At 40.6% G+C, this 18,273-nt stretch overlaps 2 protein-coding genes across 2 annotated transcripts in view; both read left to right on the top strand.

The window, feature by feature from the left end:
* LOC144656637 (vigilin-like) overlaps positions 1-10,670 on the top strand; it is a 38,176-nt gene extending 27,506 nt beyond the window's left edge. The window contains exons 6-19 of the mRNA XM_078516884.1: positions 186-397; positions 1,249-1,353; positions 1,966-2,044; positions 2,503-2,642; positions 3,287-3,505; positions 3,746-3,832; positions 4,611-4,742; positions 5,357-5,575; positions 5,906-6,127; positions 6,542-7,048; positions 7,587-7,826; positions 8,413-8,640; positions 8,970-9,182; positions 9,704-10,670. Of these exons, the coding sequence (XP_078373010.1) occupies positions 186-397; positions 1,249-1,353; positions 1,966-2,044; positions 2,503-2,642; positions 3,287-3,505; positions 3,746-3,832; positions 4,611-4,742; positions 5,357-5,575; positions 5,906-6,127; positions 6,542-7,048; positions 7,587-7,826; positions 8,413-8,640; positions 8,970-9,182; positions 9,704-10,000 (2,900 nt within the window). The 3' untranslated portion in view covers positions 10,001-10,670. The remainder of the gene's footprint in view (positions 1-185; positions 398-1,248; positions 1,354-1,965; positions 2,045-2,502; positions 2,643-3,286; positions 3,506-3,745; positions 3,833-4,610; positions 4,743-5,356; positions 5,576-5,905; positions 6,128-6,541; positions 7,049-7,586; positions 7,827-8,412; positions 8,641-8,969; positions 9,183-9,703) is intronic.
* A 2,477-nt stretch (positions 10,671-13,147) lies between these two features.
* On the top strand, positions 13,148-18,136 carry LOC144656646 (monocarboxylate transporter 10-like). The gene is made up of 4 exons (XM_078516893.1): positions 13,148-13,521; positions 14,835-15,406; positions 16,449-16,818; positions 17,402-18,136. The coding sequence occupies exons 1-4, from the start codon at positions 13,374-13,376 to the stop codon at positions 17,617-17,619; spliced, it is 1,308 nt and encodes a 435-aa protein (XP_078373019.1). The 5' UTR covers positions 13,148-13,373; the 3' UTR covers positions 17,620-18,136.
* Positions 18,137-18,273: the final 137 nt, after the last annotated feature.

The following is an 18,273-nucleotide window of genomic DNA, read 5'->3' as shown; positions in this document are numbered from 1 at the left end:
AGCGCTTGTAATTGGACCCTGCAATGGACCAGCATCCCATCCAGGGAGGCAGAAATACTCCTGTTTGTTTAATGCTAAGGAAACTGAGATAAGCTCTGGCCTTTAGGCCACAAAGCCCAGATGCAGACTTGACCCCTTAAATTAAAAGATATTAACAGTGTTTCTAACTTTTCTCCATTCATCAGGTGTTTCTGTGGAAATGCCTCCCCTCGATAGTGACCTAGAGACCATCACTTTACGCGGCGAACCAGACAAACTTGGTAAAGCTTTGACACAGGTGTACGAAAAGGCTAGCAGTGTTGTATCTGCTGAAGTGGGTGCCCCTCGCTGGCTGCATAGGTTTATCATCGGCAGAAAAGGACAGAACATTCGGAAAATAACCCAGGATTTACCCAAGGTAGGGAAAGTAAATTGTTTGGTTGATTGAAAGTGAACTTTCATTAGTAAAACATTGCAAAGCAGATCCAGTGGATAGCAAAGAATTGTATTAAAATTTTACATGTAGCAATGTTAGGCCATTGAAAAAACAATCAACTATGGACAAAAGGAAAATAATTAGCTAGCTCATACATACTAAAGAGCATACGCAAAGTCAGAGTATTCGCACAGACGCACATACGCAGACGCACATACGCAGATACATAGATGCAGATATGCAGATGCACGTATATGCAAAAGCATACGCGTTTTTCGTGTATGTTTTGGGACGCTTATTTCTGAGCGGAGCGGTACTGTAGGTTTTGTATGACAGTTATCCACTGGATAGCGATTTATCTGGTGGATAGCGTTATCCACCCTAGCTTTCAACAACTAGGCCCAGGTGTCTTCCTTCAAACAGATTTTAGAATTTTAAAGTGGTGGAAAACCTTGGAAGTTCGCAGTTGTGGCGAATAGCTTACTTTCAATTATTTGATAATTTGTGTCGTCGTCATCATCATCATCACGACTCATTGCGCGAGTAGGTGCAGAAGGCTGTCTCGCTTTCTTACCAACACTCCCTGTTGTGTGTCACCGCTTCGGCTTCTTCCCAGCTCGTCCACTCTGCCTTGTTTCTTTCCTTCTCCATCGTCCTTCTCCAAGTTGTCTTTGGCTTCCCTCTCGCTCTTCGACTTTCTGGTGTCCATCCCAGTGTTGTGAAGCAGTTGTTCGCACCCTGTCTCCTGAGTATGTGTCCCAACCAGTTCCACCTTCTTCGTGATAATTTGTGTACAGGAATGTAATGCTGTATTTTGTAACATTTTGTAACAGGTCCATGTGGAATTCAGTGATGAGAAAGACAGTGTCTCCTTGGAGGGACCCCCTCAGGAAGTGGAGAAGGCACAAGAATCTTTGGAGACATTCATCAGAGAACTGGTAAACGAACAATACACAATGGCCATTTCTTGACAAATCTTGAGATTTTCTCTTTGGAATGTAGGAAACCCAAAAATTAAGGAATGTTTCTTGTATCAGGGCTCGAGACTAACGGTAGCCAACAAGTCAAAGGCTAGTAAAAATGCAGTTTTGGCTAGTAGGTTTTGGCCTTTCACTAGCCAAAATGGCTAGTGAAAAAATCAGGCATTAGTAGCAAGAAACCGCATTTATTAAAATCGTCTCTCAGAGAATATATCTAACAAGTAAACTGTTGACATTATAGAATGTGATGCTTTAAACAATCTAGCTGACAAAAACGCGTGTACATGTACAATTTTTATAGTGAAGAACAAAGCCCAATTTTGTAAGGAAAAAACCATGAAGATTTAAGGAACATTTTGCGGCTCAAGGTTTTAACATTATCGCACATCACCATCCCCCCCCCCCCCCCCCTTAAAAGAAGAACTATGCTTAAAAATTGTGGCTAGTAGAAAATCAGTTTTGGCTAGTGAAATCAAACCTGTCACTAGCCACTTGGCTAGTTACCAAAAAAGTTAGTCTCGAGCCCTGTGTATGTATCTGTCAGTGATTTAATTTTGTTTCAAATTACAGAAAGCATCAATGGACTTTGCAGAAATAAATGTGGACCACAAATTTCATCCTCACATCATCGGCAAGAATGGAAGTAATGGTATGTTTATAGAATTTGTATCTTGTGTCAAACAACTTACCTGCTTTTGTTGTTGTCGTTTTTTTTTTTTTAACAACAAACTGATGCTTGCCTGAGCTGTTGATCAACATTGTTATGTGTTAATTTTATGCTTTCATGTAATGGCTCAGCATACATACAGTAAACCAGGCTATTTATTGCTACCTGTTTCGGAAACAGATCAATTTGCATTGTGTGTATAATCACACTGACTAGTTGTCCTCTTGTAATCAAAACTGATGATGGATGCATTTCATCTGAAAAAAAGTATTTCAAACTTAAAACCATGTGCTTCTTCTTCTGTATGTTAAGATTATTTCTTGTTTGCTTTAACTTCCTAAATTTAATTTTCACGTAGTTGTTGAGAAACTACAAATTGGAGGCTTAAGGTATTTTTAACATTAATCATACATGAAATTTTATTTGTCTTCATATTTCAGTAAACCGCATCAAAACTGAGACAGGAACATCCATTTTGATCCCATCAAACACTGAAAAGAGCAACATCCTCAGGATTGAAGGATCACCTAAAGGTGTTGCTCTTGCCAAAGCTGAAATTCTACAAATGGTTAAGAAACTGGTAAGTTCTAACTTTGATTAAATTCTCCTTACTCTACAGCAAACTTTGATTGTAATTTGCTTTGGGAGAATTTGGTTCTAATATCTAGAGCATTATTGTGAATAGTCTCTAATAGAGTGGAATTAAAGGTAAATTTAGACATTGCATGTTGTTTTGTAAGGTGCCCTGGCCTAGATATAATTTTAGCTATCTTCAAACAAGTACAGTAAAAAACCCAATAATTTTACACTTGTAATTTATAGAAATGCAGATTGATGCTTGTGAAATTTGTGATTTATTGCAGTTTGCTTGGACAATAGTCCATATGCATGACTGAATCTATTGGCCAATCAAAAGCTTGTTTGCTAGTATCTAAGTCTTAGTAATGTGCAAGGCATGTTAGGCAAGGCTGCAAGGAATGCAAGGCAAGGCAGCAAGGCATGCAAGGCAAAAATCCCTACTCCAAATAAAAAGGCTAACCGCAAGCTACCTAAGCTAACTGTAGGCTAACGTAAGTGCTATTTAGGCTAACCAAAATGGATAGCATGCCTTGCTGCCTTGCACTTTGTAACGACCCTAGAACCTGAACAGGCTATTGTTTGTGTTAAATATTTCTAGATGTCATAGAACATCGTAATATACTTCCCTGTTTTGTTATCTTGTAGGAAAATGAAAAGACTAAAGATGTGCTCATTGAACATCGATTTCACCGTACTATCATCGGAACCAAAGGAGAAAAGATCCGCGAGATTCGTGACAAGTATCCTGAAGTTCAAATCTCCTTCCCTGATGCTGGAAAGAAAAGTGATATTGTGAACTTAAGAGGACCAAGAGAAGATGTAGAAAGTGTTTTCACTTTCCTCAAGAAACTGAATTCTGAACTGGTAAGGATAGCTTGTTAACCATTGTTGTTTTGGCTGTTTGGCATAATAAATTATTGTCAAAGGTCAAAAATTTCTGTCACTGTTTTCTGCTCAAAAACCTGCTGTTTACCTTATCCAAGAAGGGGGAAGTTCTTTGATAATACTTTTATTTACTTTTTTCATACTTTTTATTACTTTTCCCTGCTCTTAATCACACGCAGTATTCTTAAATTCTTTGTTTTATCTTTTCACAATGTACAGATTGCTGCCAATTTCCGTGTGGAAGTTCCAATCTTCAAGCAGTTCCACAAGAATGTGATTGGTAGAGGTGGAGCTACTATCAAGAAGGTACATGCTGTATTTACTCGGTTAAACACGACCCTCGAATAAACGCCGCATTTTAGAGCAGAAAAATTAATTAATGCCGCCCTCGAATAAATGCCGCATTATGATGCAGTGTTTATTCAAATTATAGTCCCCAAAAACAAATGCAGTTATTATCAAGTTTAAGCAAGCCTAAAATAATTATTTTCCTTGATTGCAACAATGTTTTAAGATATTGAAAATGACTTTTGAGACAAGCAATACTCCATGTGGACCCCTGTTTTTAAAGTTCAAATGTTCAGTTACAATGCTATTCTTTGCAAGAAATAAATTGTATTTTAAATAAATGCTGCCCTCGCATAAACGCTGCCCTCGAATAAACGCCGCACTCGAAACACAAAAAATTTAATAAATGCTGCGGCGTTTATTCGAATAAATACGGTATAACAATACTTTCCCATACTCAAATCTTTTAATATTTAAATGGCATCAATAAATTAAGTGTTTGTGTAAACAATTTTTTGGAAAAATGCTTATTTGTTATTGACAAAAATAGAGACGTTTCGGGGAAACCCCTTCTTCCGTCTAAAAATTAAGTGACTGATAAATTAGGTGACTGCATGATAAAAATTAATGCGGGATAAAAGAGAAAGGTCGTTTTTCCCTGGCTCCAGTCTTTTCACCCGTTTCATTGGAGGGTGTTCACAGGTTTATTCTGACCACACAGAAACTATACTTGTCTTGCTGTTGCTTTAAAATCATGTTCTCTTAAAATGAACTTCTTGTGTTGTTCTCTTTGCAGATTCGTGAAGAGACTGACACCAAGATTGAGTTGCCATCAGAAGGAAGCGACAGTGACATGATTGTCATCACAGGACACAAAGCACAAGTAGAAGCAGCCCGAGATCGCATTATAGCGATACAGAATGAACTGGTAAGTCTCTTCTTATCAGTTTGTGGCCAGTGTCTTGTAATTTATGCACAAAGGTGAGGTTTGCAAAGGGTGAGGTTAGTTACAAACTGACAGGATAAAAACAATAATCTTTATCTTACAGTACAGACCTAATTGTGGTCACAGTGAGATGTTAATTATCGCACTCTGGAGTTAGAATCTGTAGAATACAGCCTGTAAAATTGACCAATCGCAGCATGCACACCATCTGAGAAATTTTATACATACAGTGTATACAGTTGTAGTAAATTACACAGTCAGGGAAACAAGTGCCAGTTCAATTTGATGGCAACATCACTTCTCCGAGAAGTGACTGAGCCCGCAGTTTTCGTCCCAGAAGTTGCTAAGCAACATGACATATTTATACATGCAATGACTCTTGGAGTACTTATGAGCGCTTGTGCTAGTTTTTGATTGGATGAAATAATTCGGAAATTCTTTGAGTGCTTCAACAAAGATTTTCCAAAACTGGCACTTATTCTCCCGACTGAATAGTTAGATAGACAAACCCATTGATTTGAAGTTTTGGGACTACATGTATTCTCAAAATACACTTTCATTAATTAAAAACACTTGTCTTTACTGTTCCTTTTCAGGCAAATGTAACCCAAATAGAAGTAAACGTCCCGCATAAGCATCACAATGCTGTCATTGGTGCCAAAGGCCGACTCATTCGCTCCATCATGGATGAGTGCGGCGGAGTCAACATCAAATTCCCACCAGAAGGCAGTAACAGTGATAAGGTTCTCATCCGTGGACCTAAGGATGACGTTGAAAAGGCCAAGAAACAACTTCTGGAGCTTTTGACTGAAAAGGTTTGGAATTCTTGCTTGAAGTATAAATAACTACCTTTAATGTGCTTTTCAATAACATGCAAACTCTAAAATTCAGAACCTTATTAATGGTTGCATTTTTACTGCCATTGATCATGATTATTTGACGACAATAAATGAACCTCGAAAAAAAGAAACAAACATTGAAATTGGATTGAAATTTACTAATAACAACCTGTGACCTTTGCAGAACCCATTAAAGTGAACTTTAAACGATTAAAGCTGAAATTAGGAATACTTTAAAGAGCCCAAGTGACATACATGTATGACCATAGGAAAGTTTTTCTATTAACACATTTTTTTCTGTCGCAGGAAACGAACAGTTACACTCTTGAGATTCGCGCAAAGCCACAACATCACCGTTTCCTGATTGGCAGGGGTGGGGCCAACATCAGAAAAGTGCGTGAAAACACAGGTGCGAGGGTTGTGTTCCCAACACCAAGCGACGAAGACAAGGAACTGATTACGATCATTGGAAAGAAGGAGGGAGTTGAAGCAGCTAAACAAGAACTTCTAAATTCCATCAAAAACTTGGTATGAAAAGTGCTGAACTTGAAATATTAAATCTCCTTACTAATCTCTATCCATTTGTTTTTGTCTTAGGCCCTATTTACATGGAAAGAGGATAACTCTAGCACTAGGATCATCCTCCTTTCATGTAAAATACATGTAGAATGATCCTAGTGTTAGGATTTTCTATGTTTTCAGCTTTTGTTTACATGTGAAGGGTTGCATTTTACCCTAACTAATGCTAGATCATCCTAACACTAGAACTATCTAATTGATCTGAGATGAGGGGTGGTCCTATCATTCAAGCGCTAGGGCCCAATGCAACCCTTTACACTTTCCATGTAAATGGGGCCTAAAATAATGTGACATACGTAACCCCCTTTTTCAATCAGCGAAGTAGAAAATTTCTGAAACAGAGCAATCTTTTTGCTTCTTCAGGACAACATTGTCGAGGGCGAGGTGCACGTTGACCCTAAACACCACAAGTACTTTGTTGCCAAGCGAGGCGAAAAGCTGCGTGAGATTGCTGATGACTTCGGCGGCATTGTCGTCAGTTTCCCCAGAAACGGTGTCAACTCTGACCGCGTAGTCCTAAAAGGTGCCAAAGATTGCATCGAAGGAGCCAAGAAGAGGATCTTGGAAATTGTGGATGAGCTTGATTCAATGGTAACCATTGATTGCATAATTCCACAAAAGTACCACCGTAATATCATGGGAGCCAAGGGAGTGAATGTACAAAAAGTCACATCACAGCATAATGTTCAGATCAAGTTTCCAGACCGAGACCCTGGTGCCAGAGGCCAGGGGATGGTTAATGGTAGTTCCTCACCTGAGGAGGTCAACGGCGATGATGCAGGCTCCCCTCCAGCAAGTCCTCGCAAGTGTGACACCATCACCATTACTGGCTCAAAGGACAATGCTGACGCAGCTAAAGAGGCCTTGTTGGTAAGTGAAGCTTGAGTTCAACTTCTCATGGTTCAGTTGTTATCTAAAAGATTTTCTAAACTTTAAACGATTTTTTTCAAAACATATGTAGCAGTAGTTCTATCCCTTCAAAACTTCAAATAAAAGTAACTTAAAACTTGTGCGTCGAAGCGCCTTTTGAATAGCTTGGCAAAACACACCGATGTGCAATATTTTATTGATTTTTTTGATCAGATGATCATTGGTCTGTTAAAAATTTAACAAGGAATATTGTGCCGGAAAATTAAAAGTAACGTTAATCGACGTTTCGATCTGTCCTTCATCATTTTCAAAATTGAAAGTTGGATACATCAAAACGTCCATTAAGGAAATATATTTATTTTAATTTGATCCAAAAATTCACCAAAATTCACTCAAGTAAGAGAAAACCTTAGCAAGATTTAACTTGTTGTCTTGCTAATTTCATTATTAAATAGCCTTAGGGGTGTTTTAAACTTCTCTGAAAATTCGGAGTGGTAAATGGACCTGAATCTAACACGTTTCTCTTTTTTCACTCCAGGAACTTGTTCCAATCACTGAAATGATGACCATTCCTTTTGATTATCACCGGTTCATCATTGGTGCTAAAGGAGCTAATGTTCGCCACATGATGGATGAATTCGATGTCAATATCACCATCCCCCCCTCTAGGGATGAATCTGACCAGGTTGTCATCATTGGCACTCGCCCAAAGGTCAACAAGGCCATCGAGGCTCTAGAACAGAAGGTGGCTGAGATCGAGGCAGAGAATGAGGACCGGGTAGGTTTTGGACCTTTTTCAAGGGTTATTGTACAAGTATATGAGCATGTCTTCTCTTGCGCCCCTGCAAGAGTGTAACTGTGGACTACATTGCAAAAAATTTCGGACAAAAAAAGTGTCCGAAAATATAACCGTCCGAAATTTTTAAGCGTCCGAAATAATTACAGTACAGTATAACTGTTTTCAGTACACAAACAACCCCGACTTGACTAGGAGAGGTTTTGGGATGGCAGAAATAGTGGAAGCTCTAACTAAGGAACTAAAACCAGATGATCCTTTTGAAGATCTTGTTGCAGATCATTAAGCCACTTTGAGCTCTAAAACTTTTAGTTTCCTTTGTGGAGCGAACTCTAGTTTAGACACGGATTAAGAAACGTAACGGTATTATAGCATTTGTTATTTTCGCGTCGGTGAATCTGTAAAGTCTTGAGGGGGCAGTAAAACTATCACTTTCACAGATGTTTTTTTCAGTTTAATTCGTGTTTGTAGGCGTAATTTTACTGTCCGAAATGAGATAAGTATCCGAAATAAAACGTCCAAATTTTTGTGCAAATAATTTAATTCATTTTTCTGGTCATTTCCACAGCAACTACGCAGTTTCAAAATGGAGATCAGCGTGGCTAATTCTTATCATCCTAAGATTATTGGCCGCAAAGGACAAGTGATTCAGAAAATCCGCACAGATCACGCGGTGCAGATACAGTTTCCACACGTGGACGTGTCCGAGTCTGAGGCGGACAAGATTGTCTTGACTGGATACGAACACAACTGTGAAGCTGCCAAGGAAGCCATTTTGAAGATAGTTCGAGAACTGGTAGGTGTTTTTTTTGTTTTTCTGCATGGGAAGTAGTGGGAACGCAAATTTATTTAGTGACAACTACAACTTTACTTCTACCTACATTAAAATTAAATTTACAAAAATTAATGGTGATAAAAAAGCCTCGCTTGGTATGTGATAGTGTGTGAAGTACTCGGCTATTCTGAACACTCGTTAATTAATGCCGACACTATTATTACAGACAGTGGTATTGCTCTTTAGCTCGTACGATAAGAGTACAACGTGAGTACAACACAGTCAATTAGTATCAATCGTCTCCCTTCTGTAACTTTTTGTGCGTAATATTTGGGCATTATTTTTTTTAGGAGGACCAAGTCAGCGTTGCGGTACCAATTGACCCGCGCGTTCACCGCCGTTTGATCGGTACCAAGGGCCGCACCATCCGTAAATTTATGGAGACATACAAAGTGGACATCCGGTTCCCGTCTCTCAACACTTCCGACCCTGTCGTCATTTCCGGTCTCGCGGAGAATGTCGAAGAAGCGAAAGATCAGCTTCTGTTGCTTGAGGAAGAATATGTAAGTGTTCACTTCGCTGTTAAGCATGACGTTGTATATCCTTGATTTCCGTTAATTCATTTTTTTCTGATTCGTTCTGGAAAACAATCAGTAATCCTTCGGCTATATTTTATATTTCGGTGTCATTTTTGACTTTTTTTTTATGGTGTGGGAAATGCAAATCCAACTTGACTTCAGTGTCCCTGAATAGAGTCAGTCGGTCGGTCGGTCGGTCGGTCGGTCAGTCAGTTTAAACAGGGTAGTCATCAAGAATCATCATAAAAAAATTTTGTAGCAGAACGCAACTTTTTGGCGCCATCCATCCCCTCTCCCCACCCCCAACCCCAAGCTTTCGCACAGACATCCTCTAGATCTTCCTCCTCCCCACCTCCGTCTAACCCAAATCTCTTGGTTTTATTCTCGCGGTAAGTTTCATGGTTTGTCTTTAATTTGCGACCCTACAGAATAATACCCCTTGCTGTTGTTTTGTGACTGTTGTCACGTTAGTTGTCACGTTAGTAACTGTTGTCGCATTATTTCAGATGCAAGATGTGCGTGACGAGATCGAAGAGCACGATCTGGTGAGCCACTACTTGAACCCGCCCAGCAAGTCGAGCAACCAGGGTGGCTTCGTTGTCAGAGATGCCCCGTGGGACAACGTGCAGAGCAGGGACACCGGCAGGAAACAGCAGAAGCAGCAGCAGCCGCCGCCGCCGCCTCAGCAGTCTACCAAAGAAAAGCCCCTACCCCCAGACACAAGCAACATCGCTGACTTCCCCTGTATCGGCAGCTCATCGGCTGCCCCCCGCCCCACAGCTTGGGGCCCGGCGCGCCGTTAGCGTCAACTGTAACACGACATTTTTAATGAGCAAGGTCGCGGACAACCAGACGAAGATTTAAATAGATTTTTAATAGTGCTTCATAGTTTGTTTTCCATGTACTCGAATGAATAATTGTCTGACAAATCTTTGGGTTTCAGTTGTGATTGTCACGTTGTCGCCCAGTGTGATATTGCGTGACGAACGTCACGTTTTGATCGACTTTTATTGGTTTTGTCCCGTGAACACCTTGCGTTTGTCGTGTGGCGGTGGGGAGTTTGTGTGCTTTGTGATTGGTTAACTTGCGGGTAATTACGGGGCTTATTTACTTAGTGCAACCTGACGGATCGCCGAGTAGTTTTTTTCCGACGAAATTAAATTATTTTTTCATCTGATTTTAGCGACCACTCTTTCTCACAATCATACTTCAGACTACAGTTCCGTGAAGGAAAAGAAGAAAAAAAGAGAAAAATTTAACATAATATTTGATATTCTTTATATCCCCACCCCCATAAAAAGAAAAATAAATAGATGAAAATTTAACCCAGTGCCAGCGAGGTTGTTGATCAGTGCGTCATAGTAAATGAAAACTGTAACCTTAAATCAAAGGCAAGAAAACTATTTTACATGGCCATTCGTCACTTTTACTGGTGGCTTTGTTAGGTCAATAAACTGTTTAAACAGAAACAAAGTTGGCTTATTTTGATGTGTTACCCCTTCAAAGGCGCGGTGGTCTAATGTTAGAGCGCTCGACTCCGAGTCGAATGGCCCTGGTTCGAGCCCACGGCCGAGGCGCTGTGTTGTGTTCTTGGGCAAGACACTATACTCTCACAGTGCCTCTCATAACTCAGGTGTATAAAAGAGTACCGGCGAATTTACTTCTGGGGATAACATTGCGATGAACTAGCATCCCATCCAGGGGAGAGTAGCAACACTCCTAGTCGCTTAATGCTACCGAAACGGGGATACTAGGCTCGGACACAGACTTGACCTTAACTTATATTTTTCGAATACAGTCAACTCTCTCTTAACGGACACCTCTATAAGACGGACACCTCCATAAGACGGACACCTGGTTATGGTCCCTGCCGTTTTTCAGTCATTTTACTGTAAGAAAACTCTGTAAGACGGTCACCTCTCTAAGACGGACAACGGACACTATGAAACCGCCAACGGACACGCACAAAAAGTTATTTTTAAGTGAATAATACTTCAAAACTTGTTATCGACATATAGCATAGTAGGTCAGCGCCTTTAGAATACCAAAATACCGCTAAAACGCATTACTTCTTTCCTTAAACTTGTATATGGGCACCAAAATTTCAGTTTTCTACTTACAGTATTAGCGTTTGTTATTAACAAACAAGTTGAATTTCTGATATTATTTTAGTTCCACTTTATAGGTTTTGCTAACGTAAGCGACTAGAAACAGACGTGCACTTGTTGTGCATAGCCGTTTAGCTTCATCGTCTCAAAATGTCTGGTGTCACGTTACCTCGACTCTCTATAAGGCGGACACCTCTCTAAGACGGACAGTTGGGGCCGGTCCCGACGGTGTCCGTCTTAGAGAGAGTTGACTGTACATACAGTCAACTCTCGCCTTGCGGACACTCCGCTATTGCGGACACTCGCTATTACGGACAAAATCCAGATCTCCGGCGAAAGAGGTTGACTGGAAATGACTCCCGCTATTACGGACTCTCGCTATAACGGTCACTAAACGACGCCCCAAGCGCGTCCGCTATAACGAGAGTTGACTGTACAACTGAACTGCTAATCAGACTAAAAGCCTGCACGCCGCCTGCTACAGAAACCGGAATAAGCTCCGGCTGTATGGGCCACTTGGCTCTGACACAGACTTTACCCCTTCAAAGAAAAACCCTTCAAGATCACGTTGTCGACCTCCGTCGGGGACTCTGATGTTTTTTGTTCGTTCCACGCTCGTGCGAATTTTTTGCGTGCTGTGAAGAAAAAGATCCAGTAAAGATGCCAGCAGTAACGCAGTTAGACAATGTCCCGATTGTGCTCGGCAGCTTTTGAGCAACTTTTGGCGTTTGGAGCAACTTTATGCGGGAGCGAAGAGGATGTGCGTGAGAGATGGCCGTTCTTTTGGCTCGCCACGCAAATTTTGGAAGAAAATATTGCGCGACATGCCAACTCTCTCTAAGACGGACACCTTCGGGACCGGCCGCAACTGTCCGTCTTAGAGAGGTGTCCGTCTTGTAGAGAGTCGAGGTAACGTGACACCAGTAATTCTGAGATATTAAAGCTAAACCTTTGCACAATGCAACAAACCTTTACTAACTGCAACAAGACTAAAATAATAAAACGCCGTATTTGCTTGGTTAGGCAAAAATTGAGAGCTACAAACTGTAATACTGTAAGTAGAAAACGACCTCTTTAGTGTCCATACACGTAAGCAAAGAAGTAATTCGTTAAAACGACATTGTTTCTGGTTAGTAAGCTTGGTATACACGTATCCTTAAGGCGCTGACTAACTTTGCTTTAGGTCGGTACGACGTTTGGAAGTATTTTCAATAATAAAGCATGATAAAAAAACACTTCTCAAGTGTCCGTTTATGATTTCAAAGTGTCCGTTGTCCGTCTTAGAGAGGTGTCCGTCTTATAGGGAGTTTGGTTACAGTAAAATGACTGAAAAACGGCAGGGACCATCACCAGGTGTCCGTGTTATGGAGGTGTCCGTCTTATAGAGGTGTCCGTTTAGAGAAAGTTGACTGTAATTGCACCTTTCAAGGCATGAATAATAACAATTGTTTCTTTCAAAAATTATACCTATGTGTTGACCAGACTGCATAATCCATACCTTATTCCAGGATTCTATTTCAGACTAAGCGGCTAGAAAACTATACCATTTCCGCCTTACATACCTATACAGCTTATAAAAAGGATTAACCCAACCCCCGGAAGTTTTTTACCAAGAAGCATTATTTTGGACGGCTTTTGTTCTGTGTGGTTAGTGCAAATCTAGTAATCTTTGGGCATGAGAGATCATTTTAGTGGGAGATAAATCGTGTTGCGTGGAATTCTACGTGCGTGTTAACAAAAATTATTAATTACCAAAAGTAGCGTTCTAGTCAAACAACTTCCTATGATCAAACAAGCTGTGGAGCGGGGAGATTTTAAGCAATGTCTGTACGCCTCACAGACCTATAGTCACGCATTGCGTGTCACGCGTTATCCGTATTCTGTATCATGTCATTTTGACATCACGCTTTGATCTTTCCGGTCGGATAGAGACCGCCTAGTCTAGTTTTCGTCTTGGCCTCTTGGCCATTCGATCACTGCTGTAAAGATCTATTGAGCTGAAGCTTTCTTCCGTGGGAACAAAGAGAAAATTCATTCCCCAAGCGCTGCGTTTGTACAATTTTACACCATGGCTCATGTACAGGACGGTAAATGGTCGTGGCTTGTTTGTTTCGCGGCAACCCTTTCTTGGCTGGCGGCAATGGGATTTGTGTTCAGTTTTGGAATTTTCTTTCCGGTGTTCATGGATTATTTTGATGAATCTCGAGAGAAAACTGGTGAGTTATAGACCTCTCAGGCCTTGGTATGTAAATATATCCTAGAAATATCGCGGTTGTTAGGAAAACGCGAAGGCGTTAGAATCCAAAGAAGGCCTTATCAGTTAAGTACTGTACGAAGATCACAAATAAGGCAATGTACATCTGTTTTTCCTTTCTTCGTGGTTAATATTTATTACTGTACATGTATACCATTTTGCGCCTCGCAGCATCGATAAAGATGTAGTGTTAACAAAGTTCTTTTAGTGATATATTTCCTTTTTTATTTTTTTATTTGAGTTATTTATTATGCTTGTTTCCTATATTTACACAACCTTTTGAACCAAGGATTTTGATAAGCCTCTTATAGCTTTATACACGCCGACAGCTCGTCACGCAATCTTGTATGGGTGGAAGGATTGCGTGACGAGCCCAAAGAGAGCCGAAATATTAAGTTTATGTTGGGTCATCGTTCTGTTTCAAAATTATTCCCACTAAATATGCGACAAAACCACTTTTTACAGTTCAGGAAATTGCTTTAACGTACAAAAACATAAATTGAAATTATCTTGCCAGAATTTGCTTTCTGTACATCTATGAACGGTTGACTGGTAACGCAATCTACAGTAGCTGACTGAAGCCGGACATTCCTCTTCGTGCTGTAAAAACCCGCATACAGTCAACTCTCGTTATAGCGGACGCGCTTGGGGCGTCGTTTAGTGACCGTTATAGCGAGAGTCCGTAATAGCGGGAGTCATTTCCAGTCAAACCTCTTTCGCCGGGGATCTGGATTTTGTCCGTAATAGCGGGGTGTCTGCAAGGCGAGAGTTGACTGAAAACAAAAACACGGTAGCTTTAATTATTAAAGAAAAATAATAAAAGTCATATTTGTTATAGATACAGAACTTACTGCAGATACTTATGGACTAGTATATATTTGTGTGTAAAAATATAACACAAACAGCGGTGATAAACATTATGAAAAATCGCATTTTTATAAACTTGACGTTTCGTATGCTGCTACATACATTTTCAAAAGTATGACCGTTAAAATTTTTGGCAACTATTTATATATTGTATGAAAGGGGTCTGGAACCGAGACTGTGACAATTGATCTACAGCAGTAACTTAATATTTACATTTTGGTTAATAAAGTAACAACCTGCTGTAGATCTTTTGAAAATGTATGTAGCTTAGCATACGAAACGTCAAGTTTATAAAAATGCGATTTTTCATAATGTTTATCACCGCTGTTTGTGTTATATTTTTAATCAAGTTACGATGGCCTAAAACCAAGAGTCTATATTTGTGTGTGCTGTTTAATTTTTTTGCAGCTTGGGTAGGATCGCTTTCCATCGCTCTCATCTTTTTCTCTGGACACGCGTCAGGAGCCCTCGTCAAACGATTCGGCTGCCGCGTCACTACCCTACTGGGGGGATTCTTGTGTGCGCTAAGCCTCGGTGTCTCCTCCCTGGCGACAAACATTCTCACGCTTTATCTGACCTATAGTATTCTATATGGCCTGGGAACTAGTTGTGTGTTCTCTGCAAGCCTCAATATCATTAGCAAGTACTTCAAAAAGAGGCGATCAATGGCGACTGGGATTGTTACATGCGGGCAAGGAGGAGGGGTCCTTATCCTGGGCCCGCTTTTGCAGATCATGATTGACGCCTTTGGCTGGCAGAACACCTACCGAATAATGTCCGGCGTGGTCCTGGTTCTATGTTTGTCGGGACTCGCTTACAGCCCTAACGTACAAAGTGAAGATGCTGAAGATACGGCAGTGGAAGTGAAGAATAAAGGATGTCATATTGACGTATCAGTGTGGAAGGAACCCAAATTTGTGGCCACTGTCATATCGGCATCTGTCATGATGTTTGGTCATTATGTACCGCAGATCCACTTGGTAAATATGAACATCTAAGTTTTTTTATAGGGCTAAATACAGTCAACTCTCGTTATAGCGGACGCGCTTGGGGCGTCGTTTAGTGACCGTTATAGCGAGAGTCCGTAATAGCGGGAGTCATTTCCAGTCAAACCTCTTTCGCCGGGGCTCTGGATTTTGTCCGTAATAGCGAGTGTCCGCAATAGCGGAGTGTCCGCAAGGCGAGAGTTGACGGTATGGTTCACATCTCTGGCACAAGCATAAAGGTCACGTTACGGGGATGCAATTGTACTTGCAACGCAACAATCGTCGCATTGTTTGTTGCCGTAAATATTTCTCTTGCAACACGCTTTATGAGTTGCAAGAAAAGTAAAACTAGCCCTTTCTTCTCTTTGCAACGTTGCGAGACACGTTTCTGCGTTTTTCGTTCGCGGGAGATTACAAGACGATAATTTCCAGTGCGTTTTGCAAGTTGCGAGAGAAAATTGCACACATGTGAAACCCCCTCTGCAACTTACAGTGTTTTACAGTTGTTATCGTGAGTTGCAAGAAAAATTGCCCCGTGTAACATGGTCAAGCACAAGCACAAAACTCACAATGAGTTTTACACAAATATAAATTTTGGCTTTTCAAAAATCGGGTAGAATCCGTGACAAAGCCTCTTTAAACTTATCTCGTCATGCAGAAACTCTAACACGATCATAAATTCTTATGATAAGAGTGGAAAATGGCTGTCAAATACGTGATCTGTTCGTTGTTCGTTGCTCTAATCGATCGGCAACCGTGGCGAGTTGCGAAAACCAGAATTCGAGTTATCGGGGGTAAATTTGACCCAAATTTTGATGAAGGGAAACAAAATTTAGTTCGAGTTCGGGGTTATCCGAGTTCGAGTCAACCGAGTAAAAATGACTGAAAAGTGGGGTCAAATCCAAGGGAAATGGAAGTTACATGTAGTTCGAGTTAGCGGGGTGTTCGAGTTATCCGAGGTCGAGTGACCGGTTTCTACAGTAGTTTATGAAAATCAGTGCCTTTATAAATCTGTATGTTGCATGTTGATTCCCAGGTGCGATATTGTGAAGACATGGGAATCACCCCCGACGCGGCATCGCGACTCTTCGTCTATTATGGGCTCGCTTCTAGCGTCGGGAGACTGGTGTCTGGTCGGCTGTGTGACTTCCAGAAAGTGAACACGTTTTATGTCTATCAAGTGGCCGAGCTAGTCCTGGGAACGTCAGTTTTGATAGTTACCATGGCAACTTCGTACATGCACATGATTATCTTCATTGTGATTTACGGGTTCTGTGACGGTGTGTTTATCACAACACTCAATGTCCTCCTTATCACGTGTGTTAGCCCGCCAAAAGTCCCTGTTGCTATTGGCTGGGAGATGCAAATCAGCTCCTTCTTTTTGGCCAGCGGTCCTCCCGTGGCAGGTAAGTTCTGCCGAGGCTGAACTGCAGGGCATTACTGTGAAAACCAGAGTCGTGTTTTAAAGTGACGTTTTTCTTCTTGAATAGCACACTTACACTATTTCGTCATTTGATTACAACTACCAGAACTCATATCGTTTTTCCTTTATCATTAATTTTTTTAACCTCATTGGGAACAAATAACGATTGCGCTAATTTTATTCGCATCAAAAGAAAAGTATATACGTTTGGTAGTTGTAGCCAAATGACGCTATCATAGAAATCGTCATACTTTTTTGCAGTATAAAATGATTGTGAAACTACTTCAATGTCCATAAAGTTTATTGGATAAAATGACGGAAACTTTCTTATGTTGAAAATGAATATTTACAAGGTCTTACAAGGCTAAACTTTCTTGTGTTTGTTTTCAATGTTTTGAATAAAAATTCTAAAGAACTAAAATCTTCGACGCTTTTAGTGAGTGAATGGATAAGAGAATGAACAAGACAAAGAGTCTGAACCATTTATGATGTAAATGAACGAAGAGAAAAATGAAAACAAATTCGATTTCCGAAGAACGCTAATCTTTTTCATTTTCGTCTCACAGGTCTTATGGCCGACTCTTTAGGTTCTTACACGCATGCGTTTTACATGGCTGGTGCAGTAGTAATCGCTGGCGCATGCATTCCTTTTCTGTTGCTCTGCACCAAGAAGAGAGAGCCTGGGCGCGATCGTTGGGCTACACTTGGTCCAAACGAAGAATTAGCTGATGCACCTGATTGGAGGAGGTCTGTTGTCTACATGATTGAGGAAAAGGCCACGTGATCTTTCAACAGCGGGCTTACTTATAAACAGTTCGTTCACTAGATGCTGCTGGTGCCTGCAATTAAGAATTATTTTAGACTTTGAACAGTCTTCACTGTTTTCAGTGTTTCTATTTGTTTTGATATTCTCGTAGCCTGCGTAGCAGGCGCCTGTGTAGTTTTTGGGAATTTGAAAGCTGCGAGATTGCGATACGGCCACGCGAGGAAAAAAGAGAAGGCTTTTTTCTTCGCGTGGCCGTCTCACGCCCTAAGCATTTTGCAAAATGCCCCACCCCAAGATTGCACAGGTGCCTCATACGTAGGCTAATATTCCCTAAGTGCTTGTGCTGCTTCAGTATTCAGCTTATTAGATTAAGTTGTGATTTAAATTAAAATCACTCAGAGTGGTCAAAGTCTGTTATTGAAAAAAATGGCGAATATGAAATACGCTTGTTCAGATTTCCGCCATATTCATATTATTTTATTATTTTAGTTATTATTTTGTTGAACGGTAAAATTATAATGGTAAATTTACAAACTCTTTGGATTATTTTAGTCAATCTTAGTTCATTTATTAAATTTATCATATGACCCGTACGGACCCGCGCGCAATTTCCTTGGAAAACCATATGAAAAAAAGTCCCGTATGAGGGCCGTACGCCTCGCTCTAGCAGGG

Source organism: Oculina patagonica, chromosome 6, assembly GCF_052425735.1.
Source record: "Oculina patagonica isolate OP01 chromosome 6, crgOcupat, whole genome shotgun sequence".
Classification (NCBI taxonomy): domain Eukaryota; kingdom Metazoa; phylum Cnidaria; class Anthozoa; order Scleractinia; family Oculinidae; genus Oculina; species Oculina patagonica.
This window is presented reverse-complemented; position numbering and strand designations above follow the sequence as displayed.